This window comes from Oncorhynchus clarkii, chromosome 24, assembly GCF_045791955.1.
Source record: "Oncorhynchus clarkii lewisi isolate Uvic-CL-2024 chromosome 24, UVic_Ocla_1.0, whole genome shotgun sequence".
NCBI classification, from domain to species: Eukaryota; Metazoa; Chordata; class Actinopteri; order Salmoniformes; family Salmonidae; genus Oncorhynchus; species Oncorhynchus clarkii.
The window spans coordinates 17,023,317-17,042,918 of record NC_092170.1 but is presented as its reverse complement, the minus strand read 5'-3'; the positions used below and the strand labels follow the sequence as shown (position 1 = coordinate 17,042,918).

General features: G+C 47.5%; 1 protein-coding gene across 6 annotated transcripts in view; it reads left to right on the top strand.

Annotated features, from left to right (window-relative positions):
- Positions 1-19,602, top strand: part of LOC139382361 (BCAS3 microtubule associated cell migration factor-like) — a 323,347-nt gene that overhangs the window by 42,290 nt on the left and 261,455 nt on the right. For 4 of the 6 annotated variants that reach the window (XM_071126351.1, XM_071126350.1, XM_071126354.1 and 1 more), the window contains exons 10-13: positions 5,425-5,501; positions 6,018-6,101; positions 7,855-8,028; positions 10,409-10,502. In XM_071126351.1, coding sequence (XP_070982452.1) covers positions 5,425-5,501; positions 6,018-6,101; positions 7,855-8,028; positions 10,409-10,502 — 429 coding nt within the window. The remainder of the gene's footprint in view (positions 1-5,424; positions 5,502-6,017; positions 6,102-7,854; positions 8,029-10,408; positions 10,503-19,602) is intronic. The other 2 variants (XM_071126352.1, XM_071126355.1) reach the window with 1 other exon arrangement.

Sequence of the window (19,602 nt, the reverse complement as noted above, 5' to 3'; positions counted from 1 at the left end):
ACTCAGACAGGGAGAGGTCAAAAATGTCAGTGAGGACACTTGCCAGTTGGTCAGCGCATGCTCGCAGTACACATCCTGGTAATCCGTCTGGCCCTGCGGCCTTGTGAATGTTGACCTGTTTAAAGGTCTTACTCACATCGGCTGCGGAGAGCATGATGTCAGTCTTCCGGGAACAGCTGGTGCTCTCATGCATATTTCAGTGTTATTTGCCTCGAAGCAAGCATTGAAGTAGTTTAGCTCGTCTGATAGGCTCGTGTCACTGGGCAGCTCTCGGCTGTGCTTCGCTTTGTAGTCTGTAATGGTTTGCAAGCTCCGCCGCATCCGGCGAGTGTCAAAGCCGGTCTAGTATAATTCGATCTTTATCCTGTATTGACGCTTTGCCTGTTTGATGGTTTGTCGGAGGGCATAGCGGGATTTCTTATAAGCTTCCGGGTTAGAGTCCAGCTCCTTGAAAGCGGCATCTCTTTCCTTTAGCTCAGTGTGGATGTAATCCATGGCTTCTGGTTGGGTATATACAGTTGAAGTCGGGAATTTTACATACACTTAGGTTGGAGTCAGTAAAACTTGTTTTTCAACCACTCCACCAATTTCTTGTTTACAAACTATAGTTTTGGCAAGTCGGTTAGGATATTTACTTTGTGCATGGCACAAGTAATTTTTCCACAATTGTTTACAGACAGATCTCTTATAATTCACTGTATCACAATTCCAGTGGGTCAGAAGATTATATACACTAAGATGACTGTGCCTTTTTTAAACAGCTGGGAAAATCCCAGAACATGATGTCATGGCTTTAGAAGCTTCTGATAGGCTAATTGACATCATTTGAGTCAATTGGAGGTGTACCTGTGGATGTATTTCAAGGCCTACCTTCAAACTCAGTGCCTTTTTGCTTGACATCATGGGAAAAACAAAATAAATCAGCTAGGACCTCAGAAAAACATTGTAGACCTCCACAAGTCTGGTTCATCCTTGGGAGCATTTTCCATACGCCTGAAGGTACCACGTTCATCTCTACTAACAATAGTATGCAAGTATAAACACCATTGGACCACGCAGCCGTCATACCGCTCAGGAAGGAAACGCGTTCTGTCTCCTAGAGATGAACGCACTTTGGTGTGAGAAGTGCAAATCAATCCCAGAACAACAGCAAAGGACCTTGTTAAGATGCTGGAGGAAACATGTACAAAAGTGTCTATAACCACAGTCAACAAAACCATCCACAGTTAACAAAAACTATGTCGACATAACCTGAAAGGCTGCTCAGCAAGGAAGAAGCCACTGCTCCAAAAACGCCATTAAAAGGCAATACTATGGTTTGCAACTGCACATGGGGACAAAGATCATACTTTTTGGAGAAATGTCTTCTGGTCTGATGAAACAAAATACAACTGTTTGGCCAAAATGACCATCGTTATGTTTGGAGGAAAAAGGGGAGGCTTGCAAGCCGAAGAACACCGTCCCAACCGTGAATTTACGGGGGTGGCAGAGACATGTTGTGGAGGTGATTTGCTGCACGAGGGACTGGTGCACTTCACAAAATAGATGGCATGATGAGGCAGAAAAACTATGTGGATATATTGAAGCAACATCTAAAGTCGTCAGTCAGGAAGTTAAAGCTTAGTCGCAAATGACCCCAAGCCTACTTCCAAAGTTGTGTCAAAATGGCTTAAGGACAACAAAGTCAAGGTGTTGGAGTGACCATCACAAAGCCCTGAACTCAATCCTACAGAAAATGTGTGGGTGAACTGAAAAAGCGCGTGTGAGAAAGGAGGGCTACAAACCTGACTCAGTTACATCAGCTCTGTCAGGAGGAATGGGACAAAATTCACCCAACTTATTGTGGGAAGCTTGTGGAAGGCCACCTGGAACGTTTGACCAAAGTTAAACAATTTAAAGGCAATGCTACCAAATGCTAATTGAGTGTATGTACACTTCTGACCCACTGAGAATGCGATGAAAGAAATAAAGGCTGAAATAAATAATTCTCTCTACTATTATTTTGACTTTTCACATTCTTAAAATAAAGTGGTGAGCCTAACTGACTTAAGACAGGGAATTTTTACTAGGATTAAATGTCAGGATTGGTGAATAACTGTGTTTAAATGTGTTTGGCTAAGGTGTATGTAAACTTCAGACTTCAACTGTACGTAGTCACTTTGGGGATGACATCATCAGTGCACTTATTGATGAAGCCAATGACTTATGTAGTGTACTCCTCAATGCCATCGGAGGAATCCCGGAACATACTCCAGTCTGTGCTAGAAAAACAGTCCTTTAGCTTAGCATCTGCTTCATCTGAATTTTTTTTATTGATCGAGTGACTGGTCCTTCCTGCTGTAATTTTTGCTTGTAAGCAGGAATCAGGAGGATAGAGTTATGGTCAGATTTGCCAAATGGAGGAACGAGGGAGAGCTTTGTATGCGTCTCTGTGTGTGGATACAGGTGACCCAGAGTTTTTTATTATGATTTTTTTCCCCCCCTTTGGTTGCACATTTAACATGCTGATAGAAATTTGGTAAGACGGATTTAAGTTTCCCTGAATTAAAGTCCCCGGCCACTAGGAGCTCCGCCTCTGTATGAGCGTTTTCATGTTTGCTTATGGCTTACAGCTCATTGAGTGTGGTCTTAGTGCCAACCTCGGTCTGTGGTGGTATGTAGACAGCTACGATTAATACAGATGAAAAGTCTTTAGGTAGATAGTGTGGTCTACAGCTTATCATGAGATACTCTACCTCAGGCGAGCAAAACCTTGAGACTTCATTAGATGTTGTTCACCAGCTGTTATTTACAAGAATACATAGTCGCCCTTCTCTTTCCAGACGCCGCTGTTCTATTCTGTTCTATCCTACACACACTATTCTTATCACCACGATCACACACACGCATGCATGCACTCTCACTCGCACACATACATGGTGTACACACACACAGTAGACCAGTGGATACTGTTATTAGTACTCACAGATGCATCTACTCTTCAGTGAAATCAATGGACATATTATCTTGGAACAGGTGCTCTGTCCTGTGTCGATCTCTGTGTACATCTGTGAGAACACTGAAGCCATATAGCCGCCCACTAACAGTTATATAGCCAGTCGCACCAACACACAGAGCCAGCCCAGTCACGTAACACATCAGCATTTCCACACAAACATCCCATCACCAGAAGACAAGCAGGTCTGTCACGCTGGTATCCCCCAGCCCAAACAACCAACTGAAGACAGGTACTGGCAGCGTTTACCTCACCACTCACAAACCACCAAACCAGCACAACGTTTCGAACAAGTCTTTGAAACAGGCCTAAACTGTTTAACTGAAACTTAATGGTAGAGCATGCTGGATTCCCTCTGGTAGCGTAGCACATATCAACATCTCTGAGTGTGTTTATCGCATGTTTACAACTCAACATCATATAGCTACACTACCTACCTAGGTTGTGTTCAGAAGGCACTGAAGGGGATAAAACATTTTGAAACTGGGTGGTATCGTACTAGTACAATAAGACTGCTCATTGGGTTGTTTTGCTCATTTGTGCCCAACTGAACATGACCTCTGGACAGTGCAGGATGACGTGAAACATTCTTTGTAACAAGGCCATTGCTGTCTGTAGACAGTAAACAAACTGTTAGGAGAATATGTTCTTAATGCGTTGTCTGTTCTGCCTGCCTTTCCCCTCTGTCTGGCTGGCAGGGCCACAGGACAATGAGTATAGTCAATCACTGTTAATCGCTCTGAATGATGCTTCGTCCTTGTAAAATGGAGATGTCTTTGGGGAGGAAGAACAGCAACACAGGCGTCCTGTAATGTGGGTTGTTTTAAGTTGTTGCTTGTCTTTAGAGTGTTGTGGACTGGGGATGAGGTAGGTCTGTCTGTGTGGGGATGTGAGGTTTGGGTTGGTGTTTCCCCTTTTTCTCCCTCAAATGTTTTCATCTTTCTTTCTTCAGCCCTCTGCATTTTCTTTCCTCTGTTCACCTCAGCCTTTCCCCTCTCCCCTTCTCTCCCTCTATTCTCTCTCTATGTCCTTTCCCCTCTCCCCTTCTCTCCCTCTATTCTCTCTCTATGTCCTTTCCTCTCTCCCCTTCTCTCCCTCTATTCTCTCTCTATGTCCTTTCCCCTCTCCCCCTTCCTCTCCTCTCTCTCCCTTTCATGTCTTTTCTCTTTTACAATCTCTTGTCTCATCCTCTCTTCCCCCTCTCCTCTTCCTTTTTTCTCTCTTCCTCTCTCCTTGTCTCCCCCTCTTTCCACACAGGATGTGTCAGACACATGTTGTCTCACTGCCTGGGCTGAGTGGGTCGTTCTCCCCCAGCCTTGGAGAGCCAACAAAAGGCTGTAGCATTGTGGCTAACCTCAAGTCCTATTCACCCCGCGCCTCCCAGCCTCGACTCTTCTGAACACTAAATTACTGTCTGACTCCCCATCTCATCTGCACCCTGAGCAGTACATTATGTCAGCCAAACCCCTCTCCCTTTGCCTCCATGCACTCACATGACCTCATATTGGTGTGTGCTTTTGCTTGTACGTGTCTGTATATGAGATGTGTATTTGTACTGTTATGTTCGTTTATAGAGGTGTGTGTGTGTGTGTGCAAACAAGCGTATTTGTCCTAGTTGCTCTCTGCGTGGAATTTTGGAACTAATATGTTGGTCTATCAAGCCAGACAAGCTTAATCAAACACAGATAAAGTTTTTGAACCCAGGTCTGGTGCTGTGTGGCCATTGACTCCAGTGTGTGCATGCCTGTATTTAGTTAATTACTACTCATCGTCATGTCTAGTGTGACATGACTGTTTACATCAACATCTGTGTGAGTGAGAACACATTTGTTCTTGTTTATACTGATAGCTGATCCGCTTGTGAATTTATGGGCCTTTTGTCCTCATCTTCTGTGTGTGTGTTGACGTCCATTGTATTTATGCTGAGCTTTTGAGTGTGTTTCTTTTTACTTAGAGCCACACTATGACCTCATGCGTTCTGTGGCACCCAATAAAGTGGGAACGGCTCCTGTCTAGATTGACTGGCAGACAGACTGATCCCTATGGGGACTACTAAAGCAAGCAAGCCCACACAGACAGACACACACCCACACACTCATACACAGTGATCCACTTTCCCCTCTCAAACACATTAAGGCTTTAAGAGAGACCGAGGCACTCTCGGAGGAGAGGATCTCCGACTCATGAAGCACATATCCACAGCAGCATTCACTGTTTCACAACTTCTAAAAGGGAACATGTTGAAGTTAGGTAATCCAAAGGCTTTTTTGTTGTTGATAAACAGGTCTGATTTTTCCACCTTGATTGGTATATATTAAATGTTTTTTGTGTGACTGTGTTGTCAGCCCCAGTTGTGTATCCAGTTTGTCCTGTGGCTGAAGGGTATGGGTTGCACCTTCAATAACTGTAGGTTTCCTCCTGTGTTTCAGGCTGCTTTCCCTGTCCGGGCCCCAACCTAAACCCCATAGCACTGGGAGGACGCTGGCTAGCCTACGCTGAGAACAAGGTAGGACACACACACACTGAATATACACACACCCATCCATCACGGATGTACTTATCACAACACCATATTTACAATCCTCAAATTCATTTTTTACTTTAGCTCTTTAATCTCTCAGTACAACTCATTCCAAGAAGAGACCACTAGAAATGATAACATCTGAAAACCAACAGATGTAGGGTTTTTTATGTCCATTTAATAGGATTTTTGTATTTTCCAAAAGCAAGTCCACTCTACGCACTCTTGCAATACATTTAATGGATAATTGTGTCTGGTAGTTGTCTGATTACGCTCGGCCACTCAAGTAATTGACAGATGGGTCACTGACTACTATAAGCTTCTCTGTTCCTTAAGAATAGAGTAGGTCTGGGATGGCTGGATGGATCCCAGGAAATAGACAGTGGGATAGGAGAGGTTTTTAATGTGCTGACCCTCATATTCTGTTCCTGGTTGGCCTCAGCTGCAGGAGGAGGATAATCATCTATTTCTTATCTGTTTTCCTCTCTGTCTCCCCCCCAGTTGATCCGGTGTCACCAGTCTCGAGGCGGTGCCTGCGGGGACAATGCCCAGTCTTACACAGCTACAGTCATCAGCGCTGCTAAAGTAAGTGAAACACAAACACTCACACCTCCCTCCACCCCAGTGGTTGTAATAAAATCATCTGTACATTTCTGAGAAGTGATTTAGGATCCACCTTGGCTTTCCCCTGTGAGTCAGACACCGTTATGAGACTATACATCATAACCCAGACACAGGCCTTGAGAGTCTGAGCATCTTAACTAATTTCTATCGTCCCTGTGTGTGTCTGTAGGGGGTTCCATCCTGTACTGTACTGCAATATGGGACACAGCCCCTGTAATAGTCCTCTCAGCTGGAGAGCACCGCCAGGCTACACTATCCTAACTGCTAAGCCCTTTGATACCAAGCTGAATTTATACCCCTCCGCTCTGTTGATGTAGCGGCTGAGCTAACCTGCGCTACTAGCCTAGCGCAGCACTCTCCTCATAAGGTTCCAGTCTCCGGTCTTAGCCAGGCCCCCAAAGGGGAACCCTAATTGATTTATGAAGACCCCTCGGGTCATAGTTATTCCCATGGTCTACCCCTCTCTCTCCCTCCCTCTCTCCTTAATGAGCGCTAACGGCTAGCGTGATGAAGTCCCATTAGCTGCTAATGGCGGTATACATCAAAAAGAGCAGTGGCGGCAGCGCTAAAGTGTTAGCCTGGCTAGCGGAGGGAGGGGGAAACGAGGTTAAGGGCATCCCGATATGCAGACGGATTGTCTGCGGCCGCCGTTGAGAACTATATATTATAATCTCAATATTTTCACCCTCGCCCGCCCTCCCCTCCAGTCTACAACGCGACACAGACTAAGTGCTTCTGTCCAGAGACTTGGAAGGGGAGAGGGGGTGTAGAGGGAGCACTAAGGGGAGTATTTCCTAGCCTTTTATAGGAAATACAATTTTATAACAGCGCATAATTCCAGCTGTATTATTATAATTCCTCATACTAATCACTGGAATATTAACATAAAGCAAACCTGCTCGTTGTCAGACTGTGTGATGCTGCAGTGTGGCAGCTCTTCGCCAGGGTGTCTGACTCAAACACACCTCTGTGGCCAGGGCCAGGCTCAGAGAAATGGATAGGGCTGCTGAAGTGGAGTCTATCTCCCTGCTACACTGTCCTGAGCTAATGGAGTCAGTGTACTGTGTGTGTGTCAGCACAAAGGGGCCCCGGAGAACCTAATCAGGCATGCAGGCCAGGCAGCGCTGTCAATACCGTGTGGCGCCTCGCATTTGTTGGGTCTATGCATCACACACACACTCACACACTCCCTCACTTGGCGACCCCACCTAGCCCACTAACAGACTGGTGTGTGTAAATTGCTCGGAGCCGCATCAATAATGAAACAGGGCGTTTGGCTCCTAATTGATCAACACTAATGTGTTTTCTAATCACTGTAGTGTGAGGTTTTAGTGCTAGTCCAAACAGGAGCCATTGATCTGTGTAGGGCTGAGGGGGAGACTGGTGGCAGACACTCGGCTCCTGCTGTTTCAGCACTCCATATCATCATCATCAGCAGCTGTTAGCGTTGAGCAAATAGCCGTCTCACTCATAGTCATGCATAGACACAGTCATTCTATATTGATCAACACTCCTCTCCCAGCTCCCCATAGTCAAACACAGACTTACTGGTGTCTTCTTTATTGGAAGTGTCTGTAGTTGTTTTATGACGACGAGCCCAATCTGATGTTTGTTTCCTGCTATTCTCCACCTCCTCCCCCTCTCTCCTCATCTCCCCCTCTTTATATGCGTTTCTCTCGCTCTCCCTCCCCCTTCCCCCTGTCGTTCTGGTTAGACCCTAAAGACTGGTCTCACCATGGTGGGGAAAGTGGTGACCCAACTAGCTGGTACTCTACCCACTGGCGCCCCCGACGAGGAGGGTGCTACCCCCCACAGCACCACCCGCCGAAGCCCCCATGCCCCCGGAGTAATCACCGTCATTGACACACACAACGTCGGAGAGGGACAGGTATGTGTGATCACGAAGTCATAGACCCTGGCTCTCCAACAGTGTTCCATCCCCTTCTGAAGTAACTGTCAGAAAATGTACACGTTCTGCAACCAGAAATAGGAATGGACGAAGGAATGCGACACGATGTGAAGTAAGAACGATCTTGTGGGAGAGGTAGAAGTACTACTGTGTGTCTTTGGGTTATGGACCATGGCTCCCCAAAAGTGTTATCGCTTTCTGAAGTAATGTTGAAGAATTGTACAAAGCAAAACATACAGTGTAGGTATTGGTTGGTTTTTGTGTACGTAATAATCCTACAGGGGTTCTTGTTTGAACAATAATTCTCACCTGATGATGATGTCATCACTACCTTATAAACGGGCCCAACCTATCTCCGCCACTGGCTGCTAGATACATCATGGTAATGAGTCTCTTCCTGCTTTTGGCACAGGTCCCAGGTGAAGGCCAGGTCATAGAAATGAAATGAACCACATTAATTCTTTCTCTTTAAGTTACATAAATCCACATATTGTCTTAGCACAGCTGTTCTTAGTTTGCCCCAAGCTGAACTCTCTCTAGACATTCTCTCATCAGAGTGAGAAGTGTTTTTTACTGGTGCGTTGTGGGAAACCAGAAAACATTCCCAGGTGTCCATTTCCTTGTACAGTGTCTTTAACAGAGTGTCACATTTACTGGGCCACAGCCCTACATATTAACACGTCTCACATACAACGCCCTTTTACATCCTCAGGCTCAATCAGAACAGATTCTCTCTCCTCTCTTCCCTCCCTCCTTTTTCTTGTCCTTTCTGACCTCCGTAAATACACCTTTGGGTTTTGTGGTGCGGTGAGAAACCTCCCAGGTTAAACCTTTTTTATCCTCTGCTAGAGCAAACCCAGGAGCCCACCCCACACCCCACACCCCACACACACACATGACATTACCTCGGGGCCTAAGGTGGGATTTATTTTGCTTGCTCACATATTTTCACAGCTCGGCCTTCGCCACAGCGCCAGCTTTTTTAAGCAGTGTGGAGACTAAATGAATGCACTGCTCATCATCAGCAGTAACCTCACAAGATGCCTGTATCCGTCCTCTGTCTGCCACGCTCCTCTCTTCCTAGCTCCCTTAGTGCAAATGAAAGGGTGCCTGTGTAATGCTCACACAATATTTGGCTATAGTCGCTCTGTATGAGGGCATAAGGCTACTATAAATCCGTACTATGCCTTTATTGCAGTACGCTGTATGCCAGTGCTGTGTGTGTGTCTGGATGTGTTTGTGTGTGTGTTCATGTACCTCAGTTTCCTGAGGGCTCCTCCAGACCGGGGATAAAGCCCGCAGAAGCAGGTCTGCACTGTGTCACCGGCCATTATACAGTAACCCTACACTACACATAAACACAGTTAGAGGAGGGAGAGAGGAGAGCAGGGATGGGAGGGAGAGAGAATTGTTGTGACTTCAGGTAATGGCATTGTTTTCTTGCCACATCACTCACCTAGTTTGTTGACCCCTTTGTTGGAAGTGGTGACCCCTCTTTCACTCACTCACTCACTCACTCACTCACTCACTCACTCACTCACTCCTCCTGTATAATAGGTTTACTCTCCAGAGGTAGCCCCGACACTAATTCTCAGTTTCAAAAGGCTTCGGCAGGATTCCCTCACAGAACAACATTGTGTGCCTCCGACGTAATAAAATGGGTCTGGTTTATGTCACCCTTTTTCCTTGTTCTTTTCATTTTTCTCCTCTCTCTCCCTCCAGTCCAGTCTGGAAAAAAGGCTCAGTTGATCTTGGAGGTTGTTTTGTGTTTGGACTGACTCCTATTAAAACTAATGCAACACTAGACCAGTTTTATCACTATGAGACCGACTTCTCTCTCCCTCACTCCTCTCTGTCTCTCTTACTCCTTCCCTGGACTCATGTCTGGGCTTAGTTATAATCTGTTTGAGACCAGAGACGTTTACACACACACACAGAGCCCCTGGTCTGAGAACAGAATCATACTCAGCAGCACTGTATTTATTTTGAACAGTCGGAGGACTTTGAGCTTAGCTACTGGTCTGAGATCAGTCTTTTGTCATTCCAGTCTTAGTTGTCATGCAGCACATGAAGACAGATGGCGGGTACAGTGCTGCGGTGACATTGTAGAAAGAGAGACCGAGACAAGAGATTGTGAACAATCCTCTCTCTGGTGTTAATTTTGATGATTGCTAATTACATCCACAAGGTGGCAATGCTCTTTACCAGTGGGATTGTAACACATTAATTATCCATTATTTTACTTACAGCAAGAAGCTACAAGAAGTCCATGTGTTAGAAGTTGGAAAGTCCATCTCTGTGTAGAGTCTGTGGTGAATGTCTGTCTCTGTGTGTTTGTGTGTGCGTTCGTTCGTTCCAGGTCCTGGTGAGTGAGGACTCAGATGGAGAGGGAGTGGTGGCCCACTTCCCAGCCCATGACAAACCCATATCCTGCATGGCATTCAACCCCAGCGGTAAGGAGACAGCTCACTGCAACACACACACAGGCATACACACCAAAAGTATTTATTTTGGATGTAAAGAATGCTAATCCGAAAAGGCGGAATTCGAAGGCACATTTTGGCAATCCAGCCGTAGTGAAGAAAGTGAGTAGAGGGAGGAACAATTTGTATGTTAGTGTGAACCCACGTGAAGGGAACACAACCTCCCTGTCCCCGTCTTAAAACCTCTTCTGTAGGACTCCAGGGTGTCCCCCCCCCTTAACCTCTTCTGTAGGACTCCAGGGTCCCCCCCCCTCTTAACCTCTTCTGTAGGACTCCAGGGTATCCCCCCCTCTTAACCTCTTCTGTAGGAATCCAGGGTGTCCCCCCCTCTTAACCTCTTCTGTAGGACTCCAGGGTGTCCCCCCCCTTAACCTCTTCTGTAGGAATCCAGGGTGTCCCCCCCTCTTAACCTCTTCTGTAGGACTCCAGGGTGTGTCCCCCTCTTAACCTCTTCTGTAGGACTCCAGGGTGTCCCCCCCTCCTCTTCTGTAGGACTCCTCTTCTCTTCTGTAGGACTCCAGGGTGTGTCCCCCTCTTAACCTCTTCTGTAGGACTCCAGGGTGTGTCCCCCTCTTAACCTCTTCTGTAGGACTCCAGGGTGTCCCCCTCTTAACCTCTTCTGTAGGACTCCAGGGTGTCCCCCCCTCTTAACCTCTTCTGTAGGAGTGCGGTGGATAGGGCCTATGAAGTGGGGATGTATGTATGTGTTAGAACAATGGTAGTCAGTGGGGCTGGTGCCTGAAGGTGCCTCCTCTCACCTGCAGTCAACACACAATGGAAGTGGCTCCATCAAGTAGGCCCTGCAGTGACAATGGCACTTCATCCCACTGTGGGAGAGTGACAACAACCGTGCATTGATATGTGAAGACACACACACACACCGGGGCACTCCCTTTGTGTTTCTGTGACCACACTGACTCACAGTCAGGCCTTAATGTTGGTCCGACACCAGGTAGACCGTTTTAGGTGTGTGAGGTGTTGAATTATGCTACTCTCACAACAGAAGAGGTTATGTTGCTCTCCTCAATTGCTAACTAGCATTAGTACAATGACTGGATGACAATGGTAACTGCTAGCATGCTAGTACATACAGTACCATAGACTTCCAGCCGTTGCGCTAACGCTAGTTAGCATTGGCTCACAAAACTACCTCCAAACTTCCTTCATACTGGATGCAGAGACATAAATGTTATCTGTGAGTTCATCTGACTTTTGCTTAATTGCCCAAATCTCGAAGTATCCCTTTAAGGAGAGCGATGGAGAGTGTGTGCTTGTGTGTGTGTGTGTGTTCCAGTTTTACCCAGAGTGCCGCGGATACTTCCTGACCTCAATCTACACCAAATGATTTTGCTCTGGCGTCTTCCCACCTTTATGGATTGTTCTCCCCGGAAATAAAGGCACCACATGGTCTGTGTGGAGGAGCAGCTAATAAAGTAGCTGCTGAGTGATGGTGCTTACTGTGACCTCCAGTCTCTCGTAGGAATCCTTCACATGCCTCTGGCCTCTGCTTCAGACCTGACTAGACTTCACCCCCCAGGGAAAAGGCTTACATTAATAACACACACACACCTTTTTTTAGTAACACACATTTACCACCTTTATACATGAACTAAGTGTATACCTTTATACACATACACACCCTCAATCAATGACTTACAAACAGATAGACTAAACCTTGCACACATTGACAATGCGTGTGACAATAAATCCCCAACACGCACACACTGATGTATTACATCGTCACATCCGCTCGCGTCACACACAATGCGCACAATCACTCTGACATGGCACACACAGTAATCACCCACACATACATAGCGTGCTCTCCAAGCAGGTAAATACCACATTTAATTTAGGATTGTTACTTGGAGGTTTAGCAGAGCTGCTGTTTGGCCATTACAGAACAACTCTTACCTCTCGTCATGTCCTCTTGCCCTGGCCTGAATGACCTGTCCAATCTGTAGGGGGCGCCCTTGGTTTACCTTGACAACCTAAAGTTGACTCAGCGACCTTTGGCCTATAAGTGTGTGTGGGGAGCTGGATTGATCAGGAGATAAAGCAGGGGTCCCACCGTTCTGGCCAATCGCTCAGCGACAGGCCGGCAACCGTGACCACTTTCATCTTTACGACCATACCATAGAAGAAAAAGTACTGTCAATAGTAACACCCTACATATACACCGTGGCTACATCCTAAGTGTCCATTACAAACACAACCCCCCCCCCCTCTCGCCACATGGGTGCGTTACCACCTAATTTATGCCAGCCCAAACCTGATGAACCTTAAGTGTTTTGAATTATGATGTTGTCGGGGTACCCCAAAAAGTAAAAGTACCCCCAAAAGCCACGTTTCTTTCTCTTTTTTTCCACCTTAACGAGGTCAGGGTGAAAGTGTGTGTGTGTGTGTGTGTGTGTGTGAGCAGCAGCGTAGTCCTTCACGCTGTAATTTAGGAGCCTTTCATCATTAAGCCTCATGATCAAAACAACTGCCACGTTGGTCTCTAAATCCGCCTGCTTTAGAGTATCAGAGAGCGAGGGGAGCCCCTTGGTCACCCAGGATTGCAGGCCAGTATCGGCTTGCTCTGAATTAACTGCACAGAGAGAGCAAGAGAAGAAAACACAGAAAAACCTCTCACTCTACCGTAGGTCCTTCAGTCCCATGGCTCTTTCGAACAGTGGTCAAGTTAACCCCAAAAACCACCAGAGCCAGTACGAAACAATGCTATGACTCGACAGCTCAGTGACTGGTCCTGAAAAGCCCAACAAGTCCAACCCAAGAAGCATGACGCAACAAACCCCATAGAACTGCTTGTGTATGTTGGAGTGACTACAGAGACAGCAGAGTGGTTATGGGGTGACTGGTCTGGCACCCTGTCCTGGCTGTGTGGCGTTCAGAGGTTCTATTCCTAGTGGTGTAATTAGAGGTTAGGATGCTGCTCTGTTGAAGGCCGTTGTGAAGCTACACATATACCCCCTTTACCAGCTGTGAGCTGGTTTATTCACTTCCCTCCTCTCCTTCACCCTTTCACTACAGCCCGTCTCTCTTTCACCCTTTCACTACAGCCCGTCTCTCTTTCACCCTTTCACTACAGCCCGTCTCTCTTTCACCCTTTCACTACAGCCCGTCTCTCTTTCACCCTTTCACTACAGCCCGTCTCTCCTTCACCCTTTTACTACAGCCCGTCTCTCCTTCACCCTTTCACTACAGCCCGTCTCTCCTTCACCCTTTCACTACAGCCCGTCTCTCCTTCACCCTTTCACTACAGCCCGTCTCTCCTTCACCCTTTCACTACAGCCCGTCTCTCCTTCACCCTTTCACTACAGCCCGTCTCTCCTTCACCTTTTCACTACAGCCCGTCTCTCCTTCACCCTTTCACTACAGCCCGTCTCTCCTTCACCCTTTCACTACAGCCCGTCTCTCCTTCACCCTTTCACTACAGCCCGTCTCTCCTTCACCCTTTCACTACAGCCCGTCTCTCCTTTACCCTTTCACTACAGCCCGTCTCTCCTTCACCCTTTCACTACAGCCCGTCTCTCCTTCACCCTTTCACTACAGCCCGTCTCTCCTTCACCCTTTCAATACAGCCCGTCTCTCCTTCACCCTTTCACTACAGCCCCGTCTCTCCTTCACCCTTTCACTACAGCCCCGTCTCTCCTTCACCCTTTCACTACAGCCCGTCTCTCCTTCACCCTTTCACTACAGCCCGTCTCTCCTTCACCCTTTCACTACAGCCCGTCTCTCCTTTACCCTTTCACTACAGCCCGTCTCTCCTTCACCCTTTCACTACAGCCCGTCTCTCCTTCACCCTTTCACTACAGCCCGTCTCTCCTTCACCCTTTCAATACAGCCCGTCTCTCCTTCACCCTTTCACTACAGCCCCGTCTCTCCTTCACCCTTTCACTACAGCCCCGTCTCTCCTTCACCCTTTCAATACAGCCCGTCTCTCCTTCACCCTTTCACTACAGCCCGTCTCTCCTTCACCCTTTCACTACAGCCCGTCTCTCCTTCACCCTTTCACTACAGCCCGTCTCTCCTTCACCCTTTCACTACAGCCCGTCTCTCCTTCACCCTTTCACTACAGCCCGTCTCTCCTTCACCCTTTCAATACAGCCCGTCTCTCCTTCACCCTTTCACTACAGCCCGTCTCTCCTTCACCCTTTCACTACAGCCCGTCTCTCCTTCACCCTTTCACTACAGCCCCGTCTCTCCTTCACCCTTTCACTACAGCCCGTCTCTCCTTCACCCTTTCACTACAGCCCGTCTCTCCTTCACCCTTTCACTACAGCCCGTCTCTCCTTCACCCTTTCACTACAGCCCGTCTCTCCTTCACCCTTTCACTACAGCCCCGTCTCTCCTTCACCCTTTCACTACAGCCCGTCTCTCCTTCACCCTTTCACTACAGCCCGTCTCTCCTTCACCCTTTCACTACAGCCCCGTCTCTCCTTCACCCTTTCACTACAGCCCGTCTCTCCTTCACCCTTTCACTACAGCCCGTCTCTCCTTCACCCTTTCACTACAGCCCGTCTCTCCTTCACCCTTTCACTACAGCCCGTCTCTCCTTCACCCTTTCACTACAGCCCCGTCTCTCCTTCACCTCACCCCTCGCACTTCACATCATCTTGACTTGATTATTAGCCAAGATCCCCAAGGTTAAAATGACATGACTGTTTTAACGATAGGGCCTGTGAAACAGTGTGTGGAGGGTGGTTTGATTAAAGTGTGATGGCGTCAGTAAGGCTGTGTGCAGTGTATGATTAGGTGGTGGGACATGAGACACTCTCCCTCCCTTTCTCTCGCGGTCTGTAATTCCTCTCAATCACGCCACTGATAAGAATCTTGGAATCTGTTTCTCCATGGAAGATTAGTTCAGCGTTGCTCGCTCATTTACAGGAGCTCAACCTCCCAACAACTCTTAAAGGGACACACACACACGTCTTGTTCAATAAAAACGCAATGTTACTATTCTACAAGCTTTATTGGCTCACCTAACTAACCTCACACCTCTTAAATATCTACTAAGCCTTGGTAAATGAGGCTAGAACTCATCTCCAGCCACACTGCGTAGTCCAGTAAAGCCCAGCCCATATTTAGTAACACATCATAATGAATAGCCTAGTGAATAGATAATAGAAACATGGAAAGTGCCAAGCAGCTGTGTGTCATGATGAAGAACAGTCACTGTGGTGTCATAACTCCTTACACCTCATTGATGTGTGAGAGAGAGTCAGGCCTTCACCCCAACACCCAGCTAACCCACACCACATATGCTGAACACGATGGAAACACCCCACAGAGACTGCCTCCACACCCCCAGCCCACTCATTTAGCCTGCAACGAGTTGTCTATACACAGCTAGCAATTAGCACTCCCCTCGTGGCTGTATCTTCACGTTATGGGAAGTGGTGCTTTTTATTTTGTCGCCTTTTTGGCCACTCTCATTTAGCAAGATGTGCAGCTGTGGTTGAGTGTGTGTGTTTTACCCAGTAGTAGGGCTGTCCGTCCACCTTGGACCGATCACAGAAGATTAAACCCAGAGGGGGTCAGCCAGTCTCTGGTGCCCTTTCCTGCACTGACACACACGCACCTACCCATGCCACCCATGCCACGCCCAGGGAGTCATGGCTTCAGTAAAGCGCCACTGTCCTCCTGGCTACATGAGCTCCATGTCGTAATGGCTTTATGTAAAGCTGATGATCTATAGATTTTTCCCCAGCAAGCTCTGTTATAATCAATGTAATTCTCTTCCTTTCTCTCTGTCTCTCTCACTTTCTCTTTATCGCTCCCTCTGTCTCTTTTATTTCCCTCCCTCTGTTTTGAGCTGTTAAAATCTCCCAGGGTAATGATTTTGTATGTTCCCACTGTGACTGTCTACTGTCTGTCCAACTGCAGCCAGCCTATTGTGCTCTTAAAATAAGAATGTAGCTGCATACGCCTTCCTGGGCCAGTTTTGTTTTGAAGAGGTCGTCTACAGTCCTGTAATGAAAGGCAACACAAATTGGATACATAGCTGTAACAGTTAATTGTCCTCTGCTTTTGCGTACAGTGTGTGTCTGTATATGGTGTGTGTACAGTGTTTAGTGTGTGTGTGTGTGTACAGTTTGTAGTGTGTGTGTACAGTGTGTAGTACATTGTACAGTGTAGTCTTAAGTGCTTGATACATTTGCAGAGCCAACAGTCCTATCCTCGGCCTCCCTTTAGTGCAGTCATCTGTATGGCCAGTTGGACGTCGACCTCCCTTTAGTGCAGTCATCTGTATGGCCAGTTGGACGTCGACCTCCCTTTAGTGCAGTCATCTGTATGGCCAGTTGGACGTCGACCTCCCTTTAGTGCAGTCATCTGTATGGCCAGTTGGACGTCGGCCTCCCTTTAGTGCAGTCATCTGTATGGCCAGTTGGACGTCGGCCTCCCTTTAGTGCAGTCATCTGTATGGCCAGTTGGACGTCGGCCTCGCTGACGCTCTCCTACTGTTTGTCCAAGACGCTGTAAAACCACCGCTGCCTGTCTGCCTGCTCGTCTGCCTGCTCGTCTGCCTGCTCGTCTGCCTGCTCGTCTGCCTGCTCGTCTGCCTGCCTGCCTGCCTGCCTGCCTGCCTGCCTGCCTGTCTGTCTGCCTGTCTGCCTACTCTTCTGCCTACTCTTCTGCCTACTCTTCTGCCTGCTCGCCTGCCTGCTCGCTTGCCTAGCCGCCTGCTCGCCTGCCTGTCCGCCTGCACGCCTGCCTGCTCTTCTGCCTGCCTGACTGTCTGCCTGCCCACTGCAGCTATTTTTATGGTGTTTCCATACTAGGTAGTAAAAAGCATCTGCATCGTCTTGGGAAGTCAGGGCCTCAGACCTGGGCTATAAAACCTCAAGGAGATCAGAGAGAGGAAGCGCAAAAGAAAGAGAGAAATAGAGATGGAGGGGAAAAGAGAGCGGGCTGGCTAGGCCAGAGACCAACCTTGCTCAAGGTCTCAGTGGAGACTTCAGACCCCGCTCCAAACCCCCCCATCCCACACAGTCCAGGCACCTCAGGCTCTGCTGTTGAGTCATCCACAACCCACACACACAACAACACGCAACGCTGTGGAACTTTTTATAGTGTGGTGGGGAGGTTCTGATCTGTCCACTCTGATTTGATTTGGGGCTTTATGTTTCACAGAATTTAAGTCCACTTTGTGGACATACTGTATTTGGTGCTGTGTTCACAAGATCCATTAAACAAAGACACAAATTGTTCGAAGAGCCTCTTCCTTCCAAACTCCCTTCCGTCACCGGCAGGCACCACAGACCAGCGTGACACCTTATCTGCGGTAGCGAATGTTTGAGGGGATTCATTAGTTAACAGAAACACTCTGAGAAATAAAAGACAACATTTAAATGGAGGTTAGAGATTACAGCCCGCTGTCTGTTTGCAGAGAAACTGATTAAAGCTTCTCATCAGTACTCTGTCCGTCCCTCCCTCCACAGTCCCCCTCTCTTTATCTGCAGAGTCTGACCAATTTGTTTGGGGCTTTTAAACATGACAACAAAAGGCTGCTGTTATTGCCTGCTCTTAGCTGCTGGGAGAATGTGTTTTATCTGTCTGCCTGTTATGACCCAAACCATGAGAGAGGCAGGAATAAAATAATAAGGGTGTCCCCCAAATGACACCCTATTCCCTACATAGTGCACCACTTTAGACCAGGGCCCATAGGGTTATTAATGAACCATGAAGTGAGGTTTAGTCATGATGGATTTAGGAATGTTTCGTGTTTGTGGTAGAAAGAAGGTGCAAACGTTTCATTTAGGCTGGAGAAGGGGAGTACAAAGATGTAAATGTTCCATGCGCTGACGATGGATTGAGAATGATTGAATTTGTAGTGCATTCAGCACACTAACAGAAGTCGCTAACGTCTCTTCATTTGTGGAGGAAAGTGTGATATGCAAGCATTCCATAATTGTGGCGCTAGTTTGAGTTATTTTAGTTGAACAGAGTGGTCTGGCGGTATAAGGATTTGGCTCAAATAGCACATTATTCCCTACATAGTGCACTACTTTTGACCAAAATCCTGGTCAAAAGAAGTGCACTATATAGGGAGTTAGGTTCCATTTGGTACGCTGGCTAACTCCAACATCTCACTTCTGCCCCCGCCACGCTTCATGAACTTGACCGCGGGCGGCACACTCCTCCCTCTGTGAGTCGGTGTGACTTGAAAGCGGCAGGTTTCACCTTGTAAAGAACAGGAAGAAAGAGTCAACCATCTTAATATTACGCTAATTGCAGCCTGTTGGCGATGGTTAGTCAGCCATTTTCAATCTATTCCTATCTGAGAGAGAGGGAGAGCTGCACAACTCGCTGGTGGTCTGGCTGGAAAGCAGAAAGAAACACACTCCTCTGTTTCACTCCACCGTAGATCAAATGAACCATAAATAGCCTGGTTCCTCTCTAGGTTTCTTCCTAGGTTTTGGCCTTTCTAGGGAGTTTTTCCTAGCCACCGTGCTTCTACACCTGCATTGCTTGCTGTTTGGGGTTTTAGGCTGGGTTTCTGTACAGCACTTTGAGATATCAGCTGATGTACGAAGGGCTATATAAATAAATTTGATTTGATTTGAACTATTTTCCTCCCTCTCTTTCTCCCTCTCTTTCTCCCTCTCCTCTCTCCCTCCCTCTCTCCCTCTCTTTCTCCCTCCCTCTCTCACTCTCTTTCTCCCTCCCTCTCTCCCTCCCTCCCTCCATCTCTTTCTCCCTCTCTCCCTCCCTCTCCCTCTCTTTCTCCCTCCCTCTCTCCCTCCATCTCTCCCTCCCTCCTCCGCCTATTGGTTGGATTATGGATGTGGTTGATGGAGTTAAGAGTGTTGGAGAAACCAGTCCAAGCCAGAGTGGCCACAGCAGTGTCGCACTGTGCCATGCTCTGGTCTCATCTCCTCTGGTCGACTCTGTGCATCTCAAATGGCACCCTATTCCCTATTTTTATTAAACCTTTATTTAACTAGGCAAGTCAGTTAAGAACAAATTATTATTTACAATGACGCCTACCCCGGCCAAACCTGGACGACGCTGGGCTAATTGTGCTCCGCCCTAAGGGACTCCCAGTCACAGCCTGTTGTGATAC